The sequence below is a fragment of the Agelaius tricolor genome, unplaced genomic scaffold (assembly GCF_023055355.1).
Source record: "Agelaius tricolor isolate 1412-34295 unplaced genomic scaffold, bAgeTri1.0.p SCAF_3, whole genome shotgun sequence".
Taxonomy (NCBI): Eukaryota; Metazoa; Chordata; class Aves; order Passeriformes; family Icteridae; genus Agelaius; species Agelaius tricolor.
Genome location: NW_027269263.1, coordinates 4644151 through 4668724, shown reverse-complemented (window position 1 = coordinate 4668724; position 24574 = coordinate 4644151). Strand labels below are relative to the sequence as shown.

The 24574-nt window shown below is 46.4% G+C and overlaps 2 protein-coding genes across 2 annotated transcripts in view; one reads left to right on the top strand and one right to left on the bottom strand.

Annotated features, from left to right (window-relative positions):
• B4GALNT3 (beta-1,4-N-acetyl-galactosaminyltransferase 3) overlaps window positions 1-4459 on the top strand; it is a 64924-nt gene extending 60465 nt beyond the window's left edge. The window contains exon 20 of the mRNA XM_071422244.1: window positions 606-4459. Coding sequence (XP_071278345.1) covers window positions 606-714 — 109 coding nt within the window. The 3' untranslated portion in view covers window positions 715-4459. The remainder of the gene's footprint in view (window positions 1-605) is intronic.
• A 1521-nt stretch (window positions 4460-5980) lies between these two features.
• NINJ2 (ninjurin 2) overlaps window positions 5981-24574 on the bottom strand; it is a 43870-nt gene continuing 25276 nt past the window's right edge. Inside the window, exons 2-4 of the mRNA XM_071422243.1 lie at window positions 9367-9598; window positions 7879-8063; window positions 5981-7016 (exon numbers count right to left, since the gene is read on the bottom strand). Of these exons, the coding sequence (XP_071278344.1) occupies window positions 7900-8063; window positions 9367-9598 (396 nt within the window). The 3' untranslated portion in view covers window positions 5981-7016; window positions 7879-7899. The remainder of the gene's footprint in view (window positions 7017-7878; window positions 8064-9366; window positions 9599-24574) is intronic.

Genomic DNA, 24574 nt, shown 5'->3' with positions numbered 1-24574 from the left:
GTGAGGACACACAAAACACCCTATTGCAGCCAGCCACTAGTAAGAGAAGAGCTGTTTTCTACTGCCTTCCAACCACACTGCTGGTTGGGCTCCTGCAGATCAGGCCCTGGTGATTGTGAAGACTTTGTCCTCTTCAAGCACTCAGAGTACACTGTGATCCCTCACATTTCCCATATAACATTTAGCCTTGAAGACCAGCTGGTGGAGAGGCATTTAAAGATCATGAGGCACAGTTAAAATTTCTGAGGATTTTGTGAGGAGGGATGCACAAATCCTGAGCCTCTGGATTTGTAGTTGTAGGGTTTGAGTCCTGTCCTGTCTTTTCTGTCCGCTGACTGCAATCCAGTGCTGCCAGCCATCTTTCCTCCTATCTTGGCATATGCAGGCACTCCTGACTAGTTCTGTGCTCAAGGGTGCATAAACACTCAGAAAGTGTCATTAGATTCCTGCTTATGGCTACAGGATACCCCTGAGCTATTCTGGACTATCCAATTTGCTTGCAGTCTCTTATCAACAGCACAACTTAGAAAAGAGTTTTCCTGGAGCTGAGTCCCTCAGTATCTTTGTGATGAAATTTTCCCTAAGTCTGCTCTTCTGTCTGCCAGGATCTTGCAGGCTGGGCTGGAAGTGGAGCGTCTCTCCCTGAGGAACTTCTTCCACTGGTTTCACTCCAAGCGGGGCATGTGGAACCGGCGCCAGCTGAAGACAGTGTAGCCTTCAACCCCAGAGCTGTTTGGCAGCTCTGTCCACCATCTCATCCAGATGTGCACTTTACTGGGGCTTGCAGCCGAGTGCCCGAGCTCTTCCTCTGCCTCCAGAGACCTCTGATGGCATGGCACAGCTGGGGAAGGGGTGGTCAGGCTGGTGGAGCAGGAGCTGCTCTTGTCAGCCGCCGCATGCAAGACACGGGATCCGCGTGTGGCTGGGAAGGCATGCGGCAGAGGTGTCAAGGGAAACACTTGAATTTCCTGCCATGCAGTCTGTGGAAGGTACAGGGGGAGAGGTGCTGTGTTTCCTGTTGAGTCTTGCACCAAGCAAACACAAATCCCAGCTAAGCCTTGAATGGTTTATTTAGAGCAATGCAGCTTCTCTTTCAAAACTTGAATGGAAAAGAAAAATAGAAAAGAACCCACAACCGTCCCCATTTCCTCTCCTTTGCCTTCTCTCCAGTACCCATTATTTTGGACAGGAGACCAAAGTTCTCTGATCTTTGTTGCATCCACATGCCCATGTGCCGACTTGAGGAAATCTGCATGCAGAGGAGCTGATAAGCACTTTAGGCTGCTGGTGCTTAGATGTTTCTCTGTGCTTTTCACTTTGGTCATTATGAAAAATTGTGCTCGTGTTCAGCAAATTATGGGCTGTGGATGGAGTTGTGAATACATTTCCCTTAGAGGAGCCTTGTTTGCCTGTAGCTGGGTGAGCTGGCAAGGGTGATGTTACAATTCCACCTAAATTATTGACCCACTGCCTGAGGGTAGTGGAGGGGCTATACAGAGAAGCTATCAGAGCATCTCAGGAGGAACTTTGCAGCCTTATCTGACAGACATGTGTTTGTCCTAACAATATCAGGGAAGCCCTAGCAGGGAAGAAGTGGCAATATTTTATTAGTTGAAGTATTGTGATTTGTCAGAAGAGGAGACGGAGTCTTCTGCTCTCAGAATCCTGTACATGTATGCAGCATCTAAAAGTTAATTTAATAAGTTATGGCCTCACAGTTGTGTCTTGTCATAGTTTGACTCTTAAGTATAGAGCAGGCTTCTTGGTTGGAGAACCAAGACAGCTGTTGGTGCTTCATCTCTGGAACAGCCCTGGGAGCTCTGGCCTGGTACGGAGGAGGTGGCCTCAGGTCTTGGCACATGCACTGGGTGTGACAAACAGTGAGGACAGAAGAGCGTTGAGTGAACAAAAGGATGGGCAAACCCATGCTGTCATTGATGGAGGAACTGTGGAGAGAGCCCACAGCTGGCCTGGTGCTACAGGGAAGTCTCATCCCCTAAAACTCCTGTTAGTGTAAGGCAAGATTTTTTTTTTTACACTGTAACTATTTTAGAAGGCTGTTTAAACCCAGAAATACCAGCTCACTCAGTGCTTTACACTGCAGCTTCAGTGTCCCCATACCATGCTGAAAAAGGCTCAAGCTTGAGGGGACAGTGTGACATAGGATGCTGATCATGATGCCCAGTTCTGTGGGGAGTTGCTGGGAAGGAGTAATGGATGTAGTATGCAGAATACAAGCAAAGCTGGCTGGTACTAGACTTTTTTGCTCTTTGCTGATGGAGTGGATGCCAGTTCAGAATAGGCATTCATTTATTACTGTGTCTGTGGTGCTTGACAAGTCCATCAAGTTCCGCTATTGCAGTAGGAAACTGAACATACAAGTTCTGGCACGTGAGATAGGAATCATGTCAAATCATCTGTTTGCATCAGTCTGGGTTTTGTGAGTGATGGATTTAGAAAAAGTCAACCAGATACCAGAAAGTTCTGCTGTGCAGTGTGCAGCTGGAGATGGCTGTGTCTCTGAATCCATGGAGCCTTTGGCAGAATGGAGACACTGAATATCCCAGAAGAGGCAGCCCAAGCCAGAGTAATCTTCCTATTGAGGGGAAATACTTTACCCACACAGATACTAAGAAATTAAATCATGGCAGTTGGTCTGAGAGGGAAGAGGCTGACAACAGTCAACACTTTTTTTGAATTTTTTCTCTTTTTTTGAAGTATTATAGGAGCTTGTGAGACCAGAGCCCTGTGATGCAATGTTGCAATAAGCTGTGTTTCTCCCTGGAATGTGCAGTGTCAGTCATGCTCCCAGTGCAAGTCAGAGCCTGTGCTTCCCTCAGACACAGGCACAACTCCTCGAGTGTGTAGGTGAGCTGCTTTCCAGGCTCCAGGACTGTGCCTGCACAGCCTGTCCAGGCTGGCTGTGTCACGCAATGCCTCTGGAATGGGGAGAGGCTCTGGGGAGGGCAAGTGCCTGGACATGGCCAGGCTTTAGCAGCAGCAGCTGGGAACACCACGGTGCCTGCTCTGCACATGGAGAACTGCTGGATTTGGGGGCAGCCCAGAAGTCAAGCACGGGGAGGAGGAGTTATTTGTACCATGTGCTTTCACACCTGGCTGTGGATGTGCTCTGCAGCACCTGAAGTTAGCAGCTGGCATCCATCTGTGGATACTGACAAGAATTAGGTGCCTCCAGAAGGTAACTCACTTGGCATAAATGCCATGAGTCTTCCCCACCACAGGGGACAGCCAGCAAAGATTGGACTGGACAGTAGGGTGCACACCTCAGTGCAGGACTGCCAGCAGAATTTGAGGATTTCACCCCCATTTTTCAGCTGTGACTGTACTCCTTCCTTCACACCTTGTAAGCCAGGCCAGTGGTAAGCAGAACTACCTCGTGAGGACTCCTTGATGGAGATGTAAGGAGTTCCTGGTTTTCAGTCCACTTTCCTAATGGCCAGTTTGCCCACTGTCAAAGCTGCCATCCCAAATGTTCTTCCCTTCCAGTGGGAATACTCAGTTGGTATCCAAGCAAGTAGTAAATGTGATTAATACTAATTGGCACTAGCTGGCAGCCTCCATGGAGGAGCTTGGAGAGCCCATGGGAATAAAAACTCTCTTCCAGCCCATGTGCTCAGAGACCTCAGTGGGAGGTGAGAAGCAAACCTTGCAGGAGCAGCTCTGGGCTGCACTCTGAGGCTGCTGCCCCTCTTCCAAAGCAAGCTACAGTTTTTCTCCCCAGACAGAGTTACAAAGAGGGGGAGAGCAGGAAGCACAGCAGGAGCAGATCCCTCAGCTATGCAGTGAAAGGACGTGGCCAGGAAGCTGACTCCCCTCAACAGCTGGTCACATTTCTGTCACCAGGATCTTTTTAGGAAGCTGTGCTGGAGTTTCTGGCCTTCATGTGCATCCTGGCTGTGTCCTGCCTGGACAGCTGGAGGAAGTCAGTTGCAGAGGATTTTTCTTGCATCAGGCCAGGAGCAAGCTGCTCCGGAAGCCCTGTGGCTGGGGAGATGATGGACAGTGCTGCAGAGACCTTCTCCAGGGTAGGATGTGACCAGGCTGGGGAGTCTGAGCCACCAAGTGTGAGGTGGCTCTGCCTACAAATGTGACTGTGTACTCAGGACTGGAGTGTGGTGCTCAGGCTTGCTTTGCAGGTCACCAAGGGAGTGAAGAAGGGCTGGCTTTTAATCTGAGCAAAGTGTATTGTGTGAAAATTGTTACTTGTTTCATCATTGTCCTAATGTTTGCCCGGCATGAGCATCTCTCCTCATTGCCTACAAATGTCTGAAGTTGATTGTTTTTTAGATACAGATGCCTTGTGTTGAAAGTCTGACTTGTACCTGCCTTAAAAGTGGCTCTGTGCCTTCAAGATCACTCCTGGGCCACCTCTCTGTTGGAGCTGGGGGATATTCAGATTCTCCCTTGTGTTTTATAAATACATTGTCTTCCTACAAGAGCTCTCTTCTGTCTGTGTGTTCACTTGCACCTGCATCACTGTGCAGCAGGAATTAGAATCCAGGTGTGCTCCTCTGTTTTCATTAGCTGAAAGCACAGGCAGTACCAGAGAGATCACTCTCAGCAAGAGCTGTGCAGCAAGGGGTGGGTGGGAGATGCAGTGGGCAAGGCTAGCCCTGCTTCAGTCCCCTCTGGATCTGTGGAAAATGGGATGGCAACAAAACAGTTTTCCTCCTGTCTACACGGGTTTGTCACATGGAACAAGGTGGAAACAGTGGACAAATACGCATTCCAGCAGAGCATGAGTGTGATGTGATGAGAGAACGTGGAAAATGTGGCTCTCCTGGCCAGCAGAGGACAGTTCCTGGAGAAGACCACAGGTGGGAGCCTAGACCTTTGCAAAGGGGAAGTCAGCTCTTTCACAGCAGCTGCTTACTTGAATTCAATTTTGGCCCATCTTCGCTTCAACTGTGTCTTCTTTGAGTCTCAAAAGCTTGGCAGCAATGGGAGTCCCACACAAAGAGGGGGAAAGGCAGCCAAGGTTGCTAATGAGTATGATTTCACTATAACAAGAAATTATTAATATTAAAGGAGATGGAGGGAAAGTATTCCAGTGTGCTGCCAGCCTGGGATGAGTGGCAGGGAGCCCTCTCTGCTTATGTGCTCTCACGTGCTGCCATACCCGATCCAGTAGCTCTCTGAAGCAATGATGAAGTTAAGATCTGCTAATGAAATTTCCCTCACTGCTTCTTTCCCTGCTGAATCTTTTCTATTTTCCTCTCTCTTTACATTCAGTCATCAATGCTAATTGCTTTGCCTCCTGCTCCATGAAGCAGTGAGTCCTGGGGTTTGGGGTCTGCATGCAGGATATGTAATTTTTTACCTTTCCACCAACTCAGCCAGCCAGCAGTGGCTGACAGCTCTTGGCTTGTGGTTTTGCTGTGCCTACAACTCATTCTGCTACCTCTAGAATGAAGCATTTTTCTGAAGGAGGCAGGATAACAGGCTTCCCAGAAACATCCACCCCTCTCTGCTGCTAGTCAAAGCAAAGACTGAGCAAACCAAGTTGAGCAGCAAACTCAGAGTCACCCCTGACATGTCATCCCCAAGGAAAAGTGGAGGACAAGTCTCTGCCTGCTTCGCCTAACAGATCTCAGACTGTGCTCAGCTTTACCACTTCAAGTTCTGGTAAATACATAACTAGTATTTTCCATCCTACCCTTATTGTGCAACTTTCCTTCAGCTCAAAAAAGTCACTGTCAGTTTTAGGTGCTGAGCTGCTGCTGGCCTTACCCACCAGTTCGTGGGCAAGATCATTCACACCCTCTCAGAAAAAGCACCACGTGTGACTGACACAAATTTGGTTTTGTAAAGACAAATCCAGAATACAAATGAAAACTGAGAGTCAGACACTCCCAGTAGCTCCTGAAGACTGATGTGAGGATGCTTTCATGGCATTTCTCTCTCAGGCGTGGCAAGGATATACAAAATGAGAAGTCCATATTAAACTCTGATTCTGCAGTACAATGGAAAAATCATTTAATAATCAAAAGAGCATGTAATTATTTAAATAGGCTTACATAAGGCTATTAAAATACCATTTTTTAGCATGACTATAGAGTTAAAAAATTTAAGATTGAAAATTTTTACTCTTTCATAAAAGTCTTGAAACTCATTAATTCAAAGGATTTTTTTCTTATGGAAACAAATGGTTCTAATACAAGAGAATTACCAGAGCTGTCATTATAAACCAAATACATTTTAAAACATTTATATTAGTGATAAGAATAAATCATAATGGTGATTTTTAAAATAAAGTAATAAGCTATTTAACTGTAATTTTTCATTGCAGCAATAAGCCTAGGCTGTGGCCTTATGTATAATGTTTCTTCATTTTCTATTAAGTATTGTCAGGCTATTCTGACATCATTCCTGATAGGTCACTGATGATGACATCAGACCACAATAATTATTTTCTGTCCTTGTTAATATCCCAGTGCTGGAAATATCTGATTGTTTTCTTAACTGTGTAACATTTAATTTTAAACAACTAGGAAAACATTTGAACTGGTTCTAGCTATCTTCACACACACCATTCTATCCTCCTAGGAAAACTTCTTTTTTAGTTTGAGAAATCCATTCCAACATTTGGGAGGTAAGCTATTACATAGAATTGCTTTAAGGGCACCAACTTATGTTTGAGACAAAAAAGAGCTGGACTTATTTATTTAGCCTACAAAGTAAATCATTCAGTCTTCTCTACCAAATGAGCCAATATTGAATATGTGAAGCAGGCAGCTAAAATAAGAAAAGAGATTTACAGAACTGCACTTTCAAAATGTATACCTGCTGCTGTTCCTGCAGTTTTCTCTTGCAAAGTTTGTCCTAGCTTGGAAAGGCAATGTTCCTACCCCTCAGAACTGCAAAAGCATTACAGCAAGGGGCCGGTATGCTATGATACACACAGAGTTTTGAAGTTTAACCCAGTTTCCTGGATTCATCCATGGACTCCTGCTGAGGTCAGTGGAAGCATGGAGGAGAGCTGCACTGCTCAGATCCTGCAGGGGAGACAAGAAACTCTGGTAAGGTCACCTCGGACTCCTCTGTGTGCATGGCAGAGAGGAGCAGTCACAGCCACTGCTCGGCACCACAACTGTCCCTGCTCATGTGGGGTGCTGCTCTTCAGCACTTGCCCCTCTCTGCATCCCAAACCAGCAGTGTTTCTGTGGAGGCTTTTGGCCTTTGCATCAGTCCTCACCATAGCATGTGTCTGTTGAGCTTTCTTGTTGGCTGTTGCCCTGGTATGTGGCATTTAATCTGTGTTTACATCTTGCAGGTCGTGTAAACAAGAAATATTAATTTTGCTTATTGAGCTAAAGTGCTTTTGATTTAAGAACATGTCATCCCCTCGCTGATGTGACATGGAAACCCAACCATTTGGATGAGCTCTTATTTACAGGGCTTCCTTGAAAATGAGCATTAGGTGCTTAAAACAGTCCCTGCCAAACTACAGTGGCTGTTGTAGCGAGCTCTTCCTCCTGTGCCTTGCCCAGCACGTTCCTTCAGCTCAGATGGTGCTGCTGTCTTGGGATTCCTCCCAGAACACTCCTAGTTTTCTTCCCCAGCATTAGCTCCCATCCACAGCTGCTATTTGTATCTAGCATGAGCTCTGCAGCCTTCCAAAACCCCCTTGCTGCTGATAAATCCCAGCAACTGCTTGGATTAGAGACCAAGTGAGGAGAGCTCCTCCTCCTCTGAGACAATTTGTTCAATGGCTGCAGGTTTTTGTGGGACAGCAACATGCCTCTGGAAAGGCTCTGTTAATTTGTGCAGCTTTGCCTTCGCCACCTTGAAGTGATGTTTTCTGAGACTGAGAGCCCTCCCAGGGGCTGGCAGTGATGGGAACTCACCCTTTCTTACCTGAGTCCATTGCCCCACGAATTAATAAGGGCCAAAATTCCTGCTAGGGTAGAGGCCAGTCTTCTGCACCCCAAAGGCTGTGATGAAGATGTTGAGGATGACTGTGATGAAGATGAGAGCTGTGGCAGCGTTGTTGAGTATGTTCAGGCGGGGTTGCTTTGCAATATCATTCAGGTTCAAACGAGCTGTGCAATACAGTGCAAAAAGAGAAAGGGGTTTGCAGGCTGACTCCAAGTGCCCCAGCTCCTGCAAGCCTCCCCTGCCTGGTAAATGTTCATGGTGCCTCAGAGCTGAGGCCACAAAGCACAGGGAGTAGTCACAGGAATGCTACAGGAGCCACAGCTTGCTCTAGGAATACATAGAAGGCTGGAGCAGAGAAAAAAATAATCTTGTTTTGATTTTTTGGCAAAATTCTTTGTTTTGCCATGGAGATGCCATGGCCCTGCAATGGGTCAACCCTAAATAGGGAGGTTACTGCTGCACACTAGCCAGACACATGCCATGGTCCCCCCAACACTGCCTGGCCATGGGACATGGTGAGGGCAGGCTGGGGGACAAGGGCAACAATGCTCTGCTTGTACTAGGAGGCCAGTTCCTCCCTAAAACCCACAGATGTCACCTCTGTGGTGACACAGCTTTCAGCCCTGGGCACATGAATGGGCTCAGTCCTGGCTGATGGACATTGATGCCCTCAGACACAGCAATGCCCTGGTTACCAGGGCTGTCTGGCCAATAAGCCAGGCAAACAGCAGCCATGTTGTGGTCCGTTGTCCCCTTTCTCCTCCCAGCTGGTTCCAGCCATCACAGCTGGCTCCAGGAAAAATCTGAGGTGTGTGCAACAGGGGAAGGAACATGGCACAGATTTTCCAAAGCCTCCAATCCTCTGTCCCCCATAAAAACCCATGTAGGATATTCAGGAAAATGCAGTATTTTGCAGGTTTTTAATACTGGGAATCTGTTGGAGGCTGAAATACAGCAACTCCTGTATCAGATGGATGGATCACTGAGCAAGCACTGGCAAAACAGTGCTGGTGTTAATGTACTGTACTGTCTGTAGGCCACTAGGAAAACTGTGGGATTGGTTAAATGTGAGGTAAATATGGGAATACCTCTGCCAAAATTGTTCTGTTAAGTCCCAGACAAAGTAAGATATAAAATACAGCTAAAATGTAGTGTCTGCAGGAGCTGCATGAAGGAGCACACAGCAGTAGGGGCAGCAAGAGGCCCATCTTGGCCAAATCCCCACTCTTTTCCTGGAACAGGGGGTCAGCAGTGGCAAAGTGAAGGAAGAGGTGTGCTCAGAGATGTGCAAACAAGAAACAACCCACCACCATTCTGAGTAACACTGACTGCCCTACCACCCACATCCAGCCCTGGATGGAGCCAGAGGGGAATACTTTGGGGGAAGAAGCTTCTCCCTTCCACCCCCACACCAGCCCATCCACAGGGCACCCCGCCCCTGCACACTTGCCTCGGTGGGCACCTTACCAGTGATGATCAGGAGAATCCCAATCAGCACCTGGAAGAAGAGGGAGATGCTGATGAGCACGATGAGGGTGGCGTAGTACTGGAAGGACGTGCCCTGCTCCAGCACAGCTTTGAGCTGGGTGACATTGGCCATGAAGAGTGCCACGTCCAGCATGCTCTCCGCCACGCTCTTCTTGGTGGCATAGTGGTTGATGTTCATGGGCCCGTTGACCCGGAGGTGAGGATTCATGCCCTGGGGAGACAGGAGGAATCACTAAACCAACAGACACACCTGTGCCCAGTGGGATGCTGTCTTCTCCCTGGGGTTTGTCTAGAAAGCCTGGGAAAGAGTCAAAGTTGCATGTTTTAAAAGTGTTGAGAGTAGGTAGCTTCCCCTCACAGTTGCCTCGTGGTATTGTGAGCGAACTGCTCACTTTGAAAATTTAAAAAGGTTTATTAAACCTTAACAAAAATACAACAAAGGACTACATAAGGAAAAAGCTGCAGTGCTGGGAACTGCCCCTTGTGCTTACCACATGGCCAGTTCATCCTCAAGATGGATGCTCAGTCTATTATACCCCTGGGGGTTACATCAGCCGGCCCTGGCCCCTCCCAAAGTCTGTCAGTCAGCTCTTCTTTGCCATTTTTCAGTGGAAACTGCTTTCTTGTAACTGGATTGGAGGTCAGGTGTTGCCATGCCTCACACCCTAAGCACCCCCAAGCTTTTCCATTCCCAACTGCCCCATGTGCACACCTTCTTTCTACCTGGTTGTCCTAGACAAGCCAGGCTGTCTGATGACAACAATACACGTGGGGAAAGGGAACCATGGGGAGAACAGAGGACATCTAAACTACAATAACATAACTATACATCGCTAAAGCTTTTCTTAATATTCACACCATAGTTATCTTTTAATTGCAAGAGCCAATCATCCCATTGTCCATCTATAACAGTATTAATAGGCACAAAATACTTGCTGTGATCAAGAACTCAGCAAGGCTAAAAAAAAAAAAAGGGGTATATTTGTGGAAAACAAGCTTGTCCAGAGTTACAATAATGTAGATTATCCAAAAGCCAGGGATTTTGCAAGGAATATTAAATTCCCTTCCTTCAGGACATAGACCAGACTCAAACTTACAGGGGATTAGAGACAGATCTTCTCTCTGGGTTGGGTGTTGTGTTTACCAATGATCAAGGTTGAAGATCATTGGTGAACAATGGCTAGAGTGGCATTCTTTGATTTGGGAAAGTGGGAACAAAGCCAGTGATCCTGGGAGAGCAGTGTATGTGGGGTGTGTGTGATGCTGAAATTGGGGTGAATTTTGGAAGGGGGTTGTGGCCCTGGTGTAGTGGTCACCCTGATGTGACAAAGACATGTATGAACACATGAGTGGAAAGGCCATGTCTGTTTTGAACTATTGGTGAACTGTGATCCCTAACAAGGGGGTATCTTGGGGTAGGAAAGGGCTTTTGGTTTGGTTGGGTTTTTTTAAGATGATAGCTCAAAGGATTTAGTTCTTAGAGTTTCTGACAGTGACATTCCTGTGGTTACTTGGCTCCATTGCAAAGCCTATATTTTTTGCTCTGGAAGGTGGAAGGTGAAAGATACTGGAAGGAAGTTGAAGTCTAAAGAACTGGTAAAAACTCCAAGGCTGTGTGTAGGTGTTTGAGACTTAAAATATTACAGTGTGGTGTCAGGGGCAGAATAGAGGCATCTTGAGGCAAGGAGGCCAGCAAAAGGTCATGTTCTATGAATGCTTTTTAAAAACCTGTCTTGAGGGACCTCTCCCCCTTAGATAGCTTAAAAACATGTGATCCTGTTGGAACAGAGGAACTAATACCAAATTGTGCAGGGTTGGTGATTTGATCCCTCTCATGTGCTGTTTTCCTTATTCCTGAAGAATCAGCCCCCCTCCTTGCAGCATCACAAGGCTGCGCATTGATAGTTTATCTCTGTGTAATGATGAGTTAAGGGTTTGAGAACAAGGGAGCTGTACAAACAGGGCAGAGCTGCTGGTAAATGAGTGACTGGTACCAGGAGGCTGAGACATCTGTTTCTGGCTGCTTACGTGGAGAAAAATAAAGCAAGTCAGGAGCTTTTGTTGAATAAAAACACATCCTTCTTTTGAGCTGCCTCTATGTTCCTTTACCTGGAGTGTGAAATTGGGCAGAGTTGCAACATCCTGAGTTCTGTGTCCCAGATGATCAGGCAATAAAAATACACAGCTTTGACATGGACTTTTCTCACAGGGATGGGTGTGAGGGCATGTTCCCATCTGGGACATGAAAACACAGGCAGGTGCTTCTCTCCTATGTGAAGCAACTGGAACTGGAAAACCTTCACAACGGAAAAGGTGTGACTCCAGATTCAAAGTCCTGTCAGTCCAGGCAGATCCAGAAGGATCTGCAAAAGGGTAATGGATGATGGAAGTTGGACACTAAACTTGAATCTGGGTAGCTGAAGGTTTGTGATGGGCAACCCCCAAACACCCACCTGGCTACAGCCTCCTCTCAGGCAGTTGCAGAGAGCTCTAAGGTCCCTCCTGAGCCTCCTCTTCTCCAGGCTGAACAGCCCCAGCTCCCTCAGCCACTCCTCATCAGATTTGTGCTCTAGTCCCATCACCAGTTTCATGGCCCTTCTCTAGACACACTCCAGCACATGGCACATGACTCCTTATGATGCAGGGAAAAGTTACAGAGATCCAGGTTCTTGATGGATTTGTCCCTCAGTGTTCCATCTAGTCCAGCAGCTAAGAATGGAAGCCTGATGTCTCAGATAAGGAGAGGCTTAGACAGACCAGGAGTGTTCAGAGACCTGGCATTTGGGTTAATGCTGGAGGAGGGATTTGCTTGGGATGCTGGTGCCATAACTGTCACCTGTGAACCACTGTTTGTAGGGTGTGAATGCATGGCTGGGACACTTCTTTTGAGCTGCCAGAATGCACACAAAGTTTTCCAAACCCCACTTCTGCTTTTGCTTTCTTTAAAGTTCAGTCCTCTAAACTCCTGCAGCTCAGGAGCTGATTCACAAGCAACTTGGGTTCCCCCATAGGAGGCTTGCCCAGACAGCTGTGGGAGGTTATGTGGAATCACTGCGGAGATTCAATGATTCTCTTCTGGCAAACAGAGCCCTAAGTGGAGTCACAGGACATACCTGAAGCTCACCCAAGTGATTTATGCCACCAGGTTAGAGCCTGTGACTTTCTAGTCACTTTGAAAGGATTCCCCTTAGGCAAGTGGGAATCCTTTTCTTCTCTGTAATGTATCAAAGAGTTGGATGTGGCAGTCACACACCAAGCCCACCTTGAAAGCATGGCTGCAGAGCCAGCACATCTGCTGGAAACAGCACTTCTGTCCCCAGAGGGGGCTCTAGCACTATTGCCCACTTACTAACAGTAGGGGAATTAGGACCTGAACAATTCCATCCCAATCATACAACAGTGCTGGATGAACTGGTGTTGGAGCTGCTTTTCTGTGTCACATTTCTGGGTGTTTTATCTTTCCCTATGAGGCAGCCTCTCTCCCTGCAAGGACCCTGCTGGCTTCAGTCTGACCCCAGGAAAATCCCCTTCCCTTTTTCTCTTGTGTAAACAGATCCCCTCAGGGGCTGAGTGAGGCACCCATCTATGTTTTCTAAGTCAAAGGCTTAATTCTTACCCAAAAGTGTGCACGCACACACAGATATTCAACTCCCACTTCTATTTTTATTTTTAATTTTTGTAGGAATTCTTATGGAAAGAAGGATCAATATCACTGCCAAAAAAAAAAATAAAAAAGAATGGATTTTTTTTAAATTTCTTTTTCAACTTTTGCTCTGATTTTGCTGTAGGGAGCTCTCAGGTCTCCAGGCCTGTGAAGTCAGACTCTACCAGAAGGTATGCTGAGCTTCACAGCTCACTGAAACTACCTGAAAAATTGCCACTAAAATTAATTTTCAAGAGAAATTCTTTGGGGTTTTCATGCTTTTATTTTTACAAGAAATAGCTACTCTCTTCTGTAAACTTTTGGAAGAGCTTCATCTAAATATTTCTTTCAAAGCTAGCAGATTTTGGGTCAAGGGGAGCACAAACCTTTTTGAAAATTTCTACAAAATCTACAGTTTACTTGTCACATTTTTCAGATTAGGGGGAAAAAGAATTAGAGAGCAGATCTTATTGCAAATCTCTGGTTTTTCTGGGGTTTGTGACCCTATCCCCAGGAGAGAACAGCCTGAAAAGGCAGTGGAACAGCATGAGGCTCCCAAGCATAAGAATGATAATCTTTATGGAAGCACTCTGTCAGAGGGTGATATCTGAGTAGGAACTGTATTATTGGCCATTCCTTCCAAGGGAAATGCTGGAGAATGCCAAAGAAAACAGACACAAATGGAGAGGGGTGAACACAGAGACGGCCACCACGGGGATCCCAGCCATGAACAGCCAGCCACACACAGCATCAGGCACCGGGGAAAACCCAGAAAATATTTCCCCAGCATTGGCCAGTCAGCAGCTTTAGAAATACTGTGTGAGCAGTGGCTGATGGAGGTGAAAGCACTCTGACAGTCACCATCACCTTGCAGAGCAGGAGAGGAGCACAGTCCCCTTTCTGTGGGAAGAAAGCAGAGGGATTAAAGCCTGGCCCTCAATCAGTGCTGCTGCTTCTCAGGGCACAGTTATTAGCTACTCTCCTTCACTCCCTGCAGCTCCTGACCACTTCACCTGGGGTGAAGGGAGCAAATTTTAACATTTTAGCCCACATGCCCAGGCACAGAGAGCAGCAGCACTGGGAAGAGCAAGGATTACCACATGCCTGCTCCCCTGATGGGTTGGGATTCCCTTGCAGAGTTTTGTGTGGCAGCTCATGGCTCTGTGCACAGCCACATGTGCAAGAGAAGAGACACCCAAGGTAACTATATTGTGAACTTGGTGAGGCAGAGGCTGTTTTTCTCCAGTTTGGCACAACAGCAAGTATCCTGGCTGCTTTCCATGAACAGGAGTAATAGTAAACCTCATCGTGGATACTGCAGGCAGAAGGAAAATTGAGTGTTCAGGGCCAGTCCCCCCTCCTCAGCCTCTGTGGAGGCTCTTGGCCAGTCCAGTTGTGCTTAGGGATTTTTTTATTTTAATATAGCCATCTGTTCTGCTCACCAGGGGTCCTGTTTGGAGCCAAGTGTTGTGTTGCCTTCAGTTCATATTGTGTAAATCCCAGAAAATAAATCAGAGGTGCTTTCCTAGTATGCCTCCCCATGTATCAGACTGGTCCTGATGGAGATCTGTCTCTGAGGTGTCCTTACACTTCTGTGACAGGTTACTGCTGAGTTTAACAGAGAACCCATTGACACTATGAGAGTTCTCCAGCCAAAAAGTGACTTCCAGGAGCTGGGAGCCAGTTCCCCTTCAGAAGTGAAAGCCTAGGCAGGTGGCAGGCACAGATTCCTGGACTTGACAACATTGCTCATGTTCTGTAGTCTACCAAATTTTCCATTTGCTTTGTCTGCCTCCTGTGTTTCACCTCATACCTTCAAGTGAGCCTGCTGAGATCTCCTGGGCAGAGATGCCACACAGTGTGGTGTAGGAGTGTGTTTTTTGTTGACAGAGTGACAGAACTATTTTTTGTTTCTTTAAAAAGGAAAGAAGCTTAGAAGTTAGGGGGTTTTTTGTTGTTTTGTTTTGTTTGGTTGGTTTTTTTAAAATTTTTATTTTATTCTATAAGCTTAAAGGACTTTAAACTTAAGGTTAGCAAATTGGACAGAAGCTAAAAAGTTTCACTTGAGCAATTAACTAGAAAGGGATGTGAACAAAGAAACTAACTGGTTTTGTAAGGTGTTTTACTAAGAGCAAGAACGTCTAGCACCTAGCTCGTTTTTCTGTTTGTTATTTTGCCTTTTATTAACCCTTTTTGTTTCCAACGCTGCAACAGAAGCCATCCTGCTAATTTTTATGCCTTCAAGAGTAGCTAAGATATCTTAAGTGTGTTACAAGCCTCCAAGAGCTTATTAGACCTAACTCAAAAAAATGACTATAACGGTGCACCATTGAGGCCCCTCATCCTTGAGCCAAGGGGTGCCAAAGGTGTCACTCAAGGATGAAGGTGACACTACCAGCAGAGCCTGTCCAACTTCCCCAGCTGAAAGGGCGACTACAGCGCTCCCTGTTCTCACCACAGCTCCTGGAGTGAGGCAGGCAGGGCAGGAGGCTGGCAGGGAAACCCAGCCCCACAGGGTGGGAGTGGAGGGGAAGCCGGGCAGTGCCTGCCGGCAGCGGGGTGAGTCTGGGGCAGCACAGCCCTGGAGGGCCAGGAGCTCTGTGCCCCTGCCCTGGGCTGGCTCTGCTCTCTGTGCCCCTGCCCTGGGCTGGCTCTGCTCTCTGTGCCCTTGCCCTGGGCTGGCACCGCTCTCTGTGCCCCTGCCCTGGGCTGGCTCTGCTCTCTCTGTGCCCCTGCCCTGGGCTGGCACCGCTCTCTGTGCCCCTGCCCTGGGCTGGCTCTGCTCTCTCTGTGCCCCTGCCCTGGGCTGGCACCTCTCTGTGTGCCCCTGCCCTGGGCTGGCACTGCTCTCAGCTCTCTCTGTGCCCCTGCCCTGGACTGGCTCTGCTCTCTGTGTGCCCCTGCCCTGGGCTGGCACCGCTCTCAGCTCTCTCTGTGCCCCTGCCCTGGACTGGCTCTGCTCTCTGTGTGCCCCTGCCCTGGGCTGGCACTGCTCTCAGCTCTCTCTATGTCCCTGCCCTGGGCTGGCACTGCTCTCAGCTCTCTCTGTGCCCCTGCCCTGGGCTGGCACTGCTCTCAGTTCTCCCTGTGCCCAGCTGTGGCACTGCAGCCTGCAGAGCCCTGCTTGCCGCATGGGGTGTTCATGCTCTGCTCATCATCTCTGCCTTTCCGTGCCCCTTCTCAGCTCTCATTCATCCTGCAGACCCTCTTGCCCGTCTGCACTTTCTGTTCAGCTCCTCCTCTTCTCCTTTATTCTCTGCTTTTCCATTCCTTTCTCGCCCTGTGCCTTGTCTGTCTTTCACATTTTTTCCTGCTATTGAGCTCTTCAGTTTCATTCACCTCCTTCCTGGGTTTTCTCCCCACTCCTCTCCCTCTTTGGCACTGTGTGCTGCTGTCTGGCAAGTTTCTTGAATCTGTTCACTCTGACGCCACTCAAGGCTTCCTATGCCACAGGGCAACATAAATTATGTATCACTCAGAGAGCTGCCTTACCAAATCTATATTAAACTCCCTTGTTAAGTATATTTATGAAACTGAATTGAAGGCATCCAGGAATCGACTGGCAGGCTGCAGGGCTGAGCTGGAATACAAGATAATTTTCCTTTTCCAGTAGCTGGGATGAGGACAAGGTGGGAAGGGTGGTGGCAGTGCTGGAGGAGCCTTCATCCATAAGCAGTTTGTGAGTTTGGAGCTCAAGGATGGAGCCAATTTCTTGGCACCAGCAATCACAATGTGCTGATGCATGATCTCTGCTTGTTGAACAGAAGCAATTGGGTGTGTATGTGTATAAGGGGGACAGCTCTTTGAATATATGGAATTGGGAGTGCACTCAAAAGGATTAGTGGGAACAATTATTTCCAAAGTCAGGATATAGAAGCTGGAGCCTATTCAAGTCACTAGTGTTTTATCCCAGTGTTTTTGGGGAGAAAAAAAAAAAGAGGGCAGGGGAAGACTAAAAACAGCTTTAGAAGAAAAAAATCAAAGTAGGTTAGCAGAGAAAATGAGTTTATAAAAAATGGAAGAGCAGCTGGGAGGCACAACAGTAACTACTGCATTGTGCTTACAAAGCTAAACACGTTAAGATGAATAAATCCCTAAGCTGGATGGCTTATGGCCCAAAATATTAAGAAAAGCTGGGTCTGATTGCAGGCTGCAGCCAGATCCAAAGAGCAAATGTGTTCATATAAATCATTTTAATTCAAAACATTCATAAAGCAAGGTCCTAAAACTGAACCCCTTCCAAGTCTAAGCATGTTTGTATCCAATGTTGAGGGGTCAGGTTGATTTCTAAAACTGAGAGAACACAGTAACAGCTGTACTGGATCAGACCAGAGGTCCAGTTCCCCTCTGACTGTGCTTTGTAGCAGATGTTTGAGAAAGGGAAAAGAAAAATTTCAGAATGGGACAAGCATATAGCAATGGTCCCTTGTGACCTGTAACTCTGTATTTAGGACTGCTCCAGCCCTGGCCTGATGTTGCTTTTCATGTGAGGTAGCCCAACGTTAATTTGCCATTTGCCAGGTGGCTCAGGGCATCCTGGATTTTAGTTTTCCCTATCTGCGGATTAACAGGAATTCTCCTATGGGTGATGTGTGGGGTGAGAGAGATGGGTAAGATCTCCTGGAGAAATGCAGTATGTTCCTGTGTTGGGATCATAATCCACCTGGACTGAATTCATCAGGCAGGGAAGCCCCTGAAGCTGATGAAATCAAGTAGGTGATTTTTTTAATCTCCAGCATTTCCCAGGTAAACCTCACTCCAAGGAGCTCAGGTTCATCTGCACCTTTTGAGCTTTCCATGCCCCTGGCCACCCTCTGAGTGCTCCCCACAGAAAGGAAGCTGTGTGAATCCAGGTGGAAAGAGGGAAGAACGTGGTTGAGGGTGTTGACAGAGCTGACATTCATGAGCAATGGGATTGGGGGTTCTGGTCTCTGACAGGCACATGCCACACACACCATGGACACCACAGGCCATGGACACCTGCCACAGAGAGCTGCCTCATCTCCTTCTCAGGCATTCTCAAATGGGGATTAAGAAGAGAGAGCTCATCTATGCAAGACAGCTCTTGAACATGTCAGTGGTAGCTCTGAAAGGCTCTGCTAATCTGGTGGGAAACTTTTATAGGGTCAGAGTTACAAAGCAATGGAAATAGTGGGGGGAAAGAATGTCAGAGATTAGAGGTGGTGCAGGAGGCAATCTCACCCCTGAGGAGTTGCAGCTGTACTAATTACCAAGGATTGGGAACAGGCCTGCCCTTAACAGGCCACAGCTGTGTCCAATGAGGATGAATGCTAAAAAAGAATGGGTTAGCTAGTAGAGAAGAGTTGGAGTTTGTTGGCTGTGCTGTGGAGAGGAAGGAGTCAATACTGCAAGGAGCTGCCCATGAGATCTCACTGAAAAGGTATGGAAATTTTGCAATAAGATGATAGCAGTAAATTACTCAGCAAAATGGCTTAGTGTCCTTGAGGTGTTCCTTTCGAAGCAGCAGAGGTTGAGTTTTGTGCCTCTGAGCCTGTAAGCAGGTTAAGTGGTCAGTACCGTGGCTCTTTGCTGCTTTCAGGAAGAATTGCCACTGCAGTTCAGGTCAGGAAGAAGTTGCCACAGTTGCAGAGGCAGGGGATGTGTCCCACAAGGAGGGGATGCTTCTATTTTCAGAGTCAAGTGGCACCCAGGCTCCTCATCACATCATGGCTGTCCTGTTCTGACAGGCAGAACACTTGCTTAGGAGCACACAGGCAGCCTGCAGCAGAAGTAACCCAGAATGTGATCCTGTTTTCTGACAGATGCAGCATTGCCTCCCTTCTGCAGCTTCCTGAGTCCTTGCTTGCTGTTGGAACCAAAAAACCTCACTCTGCCTCTTCCTTTCCAATTTTCCTCTTTCATTGGTGCATTCAGTGTCTTTTGTTTGTGGGGACACAGACATTGGTTTGGGGGTGACTGTGCACAGGAGATGTTCAGGTTTCTTTGCAGTCTTGCTGTTCTTGACTGAAGTTACATGACTCTGAACCAAGAGGAAAATATGGATGGGGTTTTGTACCAGAACCTGTGTTTTTGGCCATATGAGACAGAAACCTGAAGCAGACAAAACCTTGAGATAGAATTGCCTCCCATTAAAAGGCAGACACAAAACAAGAAAAAGGCTTCTAGTTTGTAGAACTGATGTGTGAGAATAGACTATTAAGCTTTTAAAATAATTGTGTGTGGGGAGGAATAATTTAATTAGATAAATGGTTGGATGAGGCATATTGACTGTTAACTGGGTCACCAAAGGAGCCCTTCTTATGTTCAGAGCAAAAGAAAAATGCAACACAACCTGCACTCAAACCCTTGGATGCAGAAGGAAGATCTGAAATCAGCAGATCCAGAGGTGTGTTGCTTTATAAGGGTTTAATAATTTGGCGGTTGGGCCAAGGTCCTGCCTTAGGATGCAGTACAGTAAAGCTCATAGGGGAGGTTTAAGGTGGTTCTAGAATGGAAGGTTTTCCCTGGTAATTAAAAATATTAAGTTTGGCTTCCCATTGTTTTCCTGGAGTTCTTTCAAGGGTGGGGTCATTCTGTTGTTTGGGTTTATAGCTTGCTATATTGACAGGATTAATAGGATGAGATTATTTATGCTTTTTCTTCTCATCTTCTAGTCCAGCTTGGTGATGCTGTAGGAGTTGGGTATGCTAAGTTCAGGGCAGTGATTTAAAGGGTAATAAAAATGGTCATTGGTATATCAGTACTTTAAACATGAATTGTGAGTTGCTGCTGGGCAGAGATCAGAAGTGAAACAGCTGGTGGGCAGGGATATCTCCCACTTTGGAAAAATGGTACTGGGGCTCCCCTGTTTGACTTCCACTGAGTTCAGTGGAAGTTAAACAATTAAAACATTTATCTTTGTCTATCTCAGCCTAAGTTCAGCAATGATAAATTAAATTATACTCAAAAAGTGTGGCCCTGAAAGTGTCATCATTAAGGTATTTTATTATCCTGTGCCTCTGCTAATATAGTAACAATTTTTTTTCCAGTGGATTATGAATTTGGATATAGCTATGACTAAAAAGGGTTATATGCCTTCTAGACAGGCATTCTGGATTAGGAGGTATTGCAAAAGTGCATTGAATAATTTGGGAACTTCTCTGAGCAGCTGCACAGCAGGGATTGAAGTCTAAGGGAGAAGAGTTCAGAAACCATAATTCTTTGGTCTTCAAAGATGCTAATATAACTCATTCAAGATAGTGCTGGAAGTATCCATACAGTAAAAGAAATGCAGCAACTGTAGAGCTTTCTCCTTTTCCTTCTATTAATTTTCCTTCTATTAATTTTCTGTCAAATCTTAATTTTATTTTAATTTTATGCTTTTGTATTGCATTTTAAATAATACACAAGACCCTGGAATAAGCCAAGACTGAAAGGTAGCAGTGAATATTGCTTACAACAAAGCTTGGGAGGGGAACTGTAAAAAGAGTTACTTCACAAGTTTGCATGAGAGCTGCTTCAGAAGTCAGGCATGTAAAACTGGCCCTTATTAAATGTGATATATTTTCAAATGGTTGCTGTAGCCCTATATTTTGTTCTTGTGAATATTGGATACAAACCACATGACACACATTCTTCCCATGAAGTTTCTCCTCAGTTAAAAACTGTCTCTCTTGCTTTAACACTACATGTCCTGAATGTCAATTTTAGCCCCCTGAGGTCTTCAATTTTTCTTTCCTACACTGCAGGATGGACACTGCAGTAGGGCTTGGAGAGGTTTTATGTTTTGGGTTCAGATTATCATACAGCTGATGCTGTGGCTGTTCAGTTTTATGTAAAAGGAATGCTAAAGATCAGATTAGAGAGTGGTATAGAAAAAAAAAAATTGGCCTTCGCCTAAATTCTGTGCAACCTCACTTGCTTATAGCACACAGACTGCAAGCAGACATAAATGTCATTCTCATATTTCAGTTTTAAAGTAATGATTTAGAGCAATTGTGCTGGGGAAGAAGTGTTCTTGTATAGCCTTAAGTGGTGAAGGTCTGCTTGTCCCAGACCTGGCAGGAAAAGGAACCCACACCATCACTTTCTACCCCAGGTCATAGCCAAAAAGGCTTAGGGTACCACATCTCAAGATTAGATAGTTTAAGTGAGCCGGGAAATGGGGTTTGATGCTTCCAAAAGTGTGGAGGTTCTTTCTAGATTTTGAATAGAAGTTAGTTAGTAAGCATTCATGGGCTGTGAAGGAAGCTCACGTGGCTGAAGCTGTGCCTGTGAGAAGCTCTGCACACAGCAGATGTGTGGGGAGGAAGATGGGATGGGATGGCTCCTGCTTCCTGCCTGCCCAGTGGAGCCAGGGTGGCCTGGGTGGGTTTGTCCCTGATCACAGAGCAGGACACCAGACCTTGTTACTCATCCAGCATTCCAGACTCATGGAGGCAATAACTGATTTATAAGATTAACAGTGATCTCTCCTAACCATTAAGCTAAATGTTGATCCTTCTAATGAGCCTTACAGGGCTGGAACTTCTGGTATAACCAGAGGGAACTTCTCAGCCACAATACCTTGCTCAGGCAGCTGTTCCAGGCAACAGTGGAGGAAAATACTGCTCTCTGCAGAATTAGGCTGTCTGAGGCCTTACTAGTCACTTGGAAGGAGGTGGATGGGAATAATCTCCAAGCTTCATTATGCTGACATTTGTAAGGTGTCACAGGAAGTGCTTTGCATGGGGGAAGCCAAAGCAACATTTAAGCAAATGGCTGTGGAATGGTCTTCCCTTTGAGGCAGGGATGTGTTTGGTGTGTGCCTGACTCCATGGCCAGCTGTGGGGAACAAGGATCCACTGGAGCTGGAATGGAGTGGGCAGCCCTGGGGTGTGGCTGTCTGTCCAAAGGTGCTGATTAATAACTCCTATTGGCTTTGGCATGCTTTCAGCATTTATGTGGACTTGAGGCAATCTTCTCTAGTGTAATTAATTAAGATCAATTTAATTAGACTGTAAAAATAAATTAGGAGAATCAGTTCAGCTGGAGCTGTGGTTTGGTTGCTTTAGACAGATAAAACAATGCCTTTGAATCAGTTTTCTTGAATTAATCTCAAACAAGGAGTTTCCCTGTTCAATATCTTTGCTGATAACAGAATTGTCTTCAGAAGAATGTTACATTGTACATTGGAGGGAACAAAATCCCCCCCCCCCCCCCCCCAAACCAAAACCCCATGCACACACCCCCTGAGATAAGATAAATCCAGAACTACACTTGGTTATTGGACACACCTGGTCATTGTGAGATTAGTAAGTGATGTCTGAGATTATAGCAGCAGCTGTGGATGCCCAGACAGAATGAAATCATCACTGCTGACAGGGCAAAGGAGCTCAGATGGACATCCAGATCTGTCACAGAGGTCACATCACTCAGATGTGTCTCATCTTAATGTGGAAAGTGAGATGGAACGTTGAAACCATGGCCAGGGAAGAATTCAGGAATGGTCATTGTCTCTGGCTGTGCTGTCAGCTCCACTGCAGCTGCTGATATGGCACCTGCACTTTTGGATTTGTGTTCTCTTATCACTGACGCACTGCAGGGTTTGGCAGGTGATTCATGAACCCTGATTCACAATTCATCCTGGGGGAAGTTTGCAGAAAAAGCTGTTATCTTTTGGTGTCATGGACATGTGGAAAAAGCATAACCCATGGTCAGATTCTTTCTTAGCAGAAGTTTGCCTCTTTGTGGCCTGCAGACTTCTGCCTTCTGCCTGGGAGGTTGGAATGGAGATTTTGTTCTGGCAATTTATGCACCATCCTGTCACTGCTCTCCATGTGGTTTATACAGGTTATGGATTAACTAAAAAATCATTTAGTGACCCCTTGCTCTCTACTGCTTCCAGTACAACTTGGTATAGCAAGACATCAGTTATGATGAATACCTTAAAAAACACATGAACTGATTTAACTGATTTTTTTCGGGTTTGTTTTTTTTTTTTTTGGCAGAGGAGGGAAGTATATCCAGGACAGAAAATCCCAGCAGCTTCTCCCCTTTCAAACAGTTTTTTTTTTGATGAAAGAACCATGCAGTGCCAGCACAGTTGATGGCTTTGAAATGCCAACAAGAGCTGTGCTGGAGCATCCTCTGTACTTAGACACCTGAATAAGAGCCACAGAGCTCTCTGAAGGGACAGGAAGGCCCATGTGTCAGAAGTTCTATTTCTGGAGCTGACATCCCTCATGCCAGGAGATTGTCACAGAATTGGCACCGCTGTCCTGCTCTAACCCTTGAGCTGCTGCAGGATTTATCCATCAGGGCTCAGGGCCCAGCCAGACTCCACTGGCATTAATGGGATGTGTAATTGATTTTGTGGTGGAGTAAAGATCCATCCCACAGCCTTGTGAGTAGAAAAGCTCTGTTCCCTTAACAAGGAAGGAATCTGATGCCTGTAGTCCTGGAGCACCTCAGAGTGACCAGCTGCTTTCCCAAAGCCAGCTTACACTGTCATTGTGCATGTTTACCTCCCCAGTCCAAACAAAAAAAGGTGTATTTATTGAGGGGTAAACAAGTCCAGGTCTCTGCCCAGAAACCAGTTGGGTTAGTCAGCTGGGTGTTGACAGGAGAGGGAAGGAAATCATTATGACAGACTGCATGGTAGGCACGATAATGAGCCATGTGGTTGGTACCAAACAATAGAGGCTTGTGTGGAGCCCAGGGAATGCAGAGATAATTTTACCTCTCCAAACAGGAGGGCATCAAGCTGTGCTTCTCTGCCTGGGAAGTAGGTCAAGAGGAAGTGCACTTTCAATTCATATTCATCTCATAATTATTTCACGTACTCAAGAACAGTATTTCTGTCAAGGGGAGGCTGCCTCTGTGGCCAGTCTCATGGAAGAGCAATCCTCCCCTCAGAGCAGCAGCATGCATATTTGAAGCTTTCAGCAGCAGCATCCATCAGCACTGCCTTCCACATGAGCTCTCCCTGCACTTGTGCTGACCTTGCCAAGCTCCATGGTCGCTCCTGGCATCGCCATCAGTGGATCCTGGGTGCCTGGTCCCAGCACCACTTTACACTTGCCAGGGGAACTTGGTGGAGATGTCATTCATTGCTGCTCCTGGTGCTGAAGTCACCCTTGGAGGTCACCAGGTCCAACCCTCTGCTCAAAACCTGGCCAGGTGTGGAGATACCTGAAGTTCCTCAGGGTCATATCGCTGAAGTGTTAAATGGGTGGAGTCTCCAAAACCTCTCTGAGCAACCTACTGCAATGTTTGACCACTGTCAGAGGTTATTTTTTTTCTCCTAAAGATCTCAAAGGTGTGTTTTAGAGATGGATGTCAAAGGTTAAGTAAGGATAAATCTGTATTAGACTGGGCAGAGTCAGAGTCGACAGCCAGCCACAGTACCTGCTCTTGTTTCTTGGGTTTATAAGAACCAATACATATACCTTGCATAGATATATCTACATCTCTCTATCTCTAGATTTATATTTTTGAAGTGAAAGACAGTCTTTACCAGGAAAAAAGTCAAATAGTTATGTTCAAAGTAATTTTTTCCCATAATTTGAAGGAATGTGTAAAGGAACACTGAGTAGAAAAAAA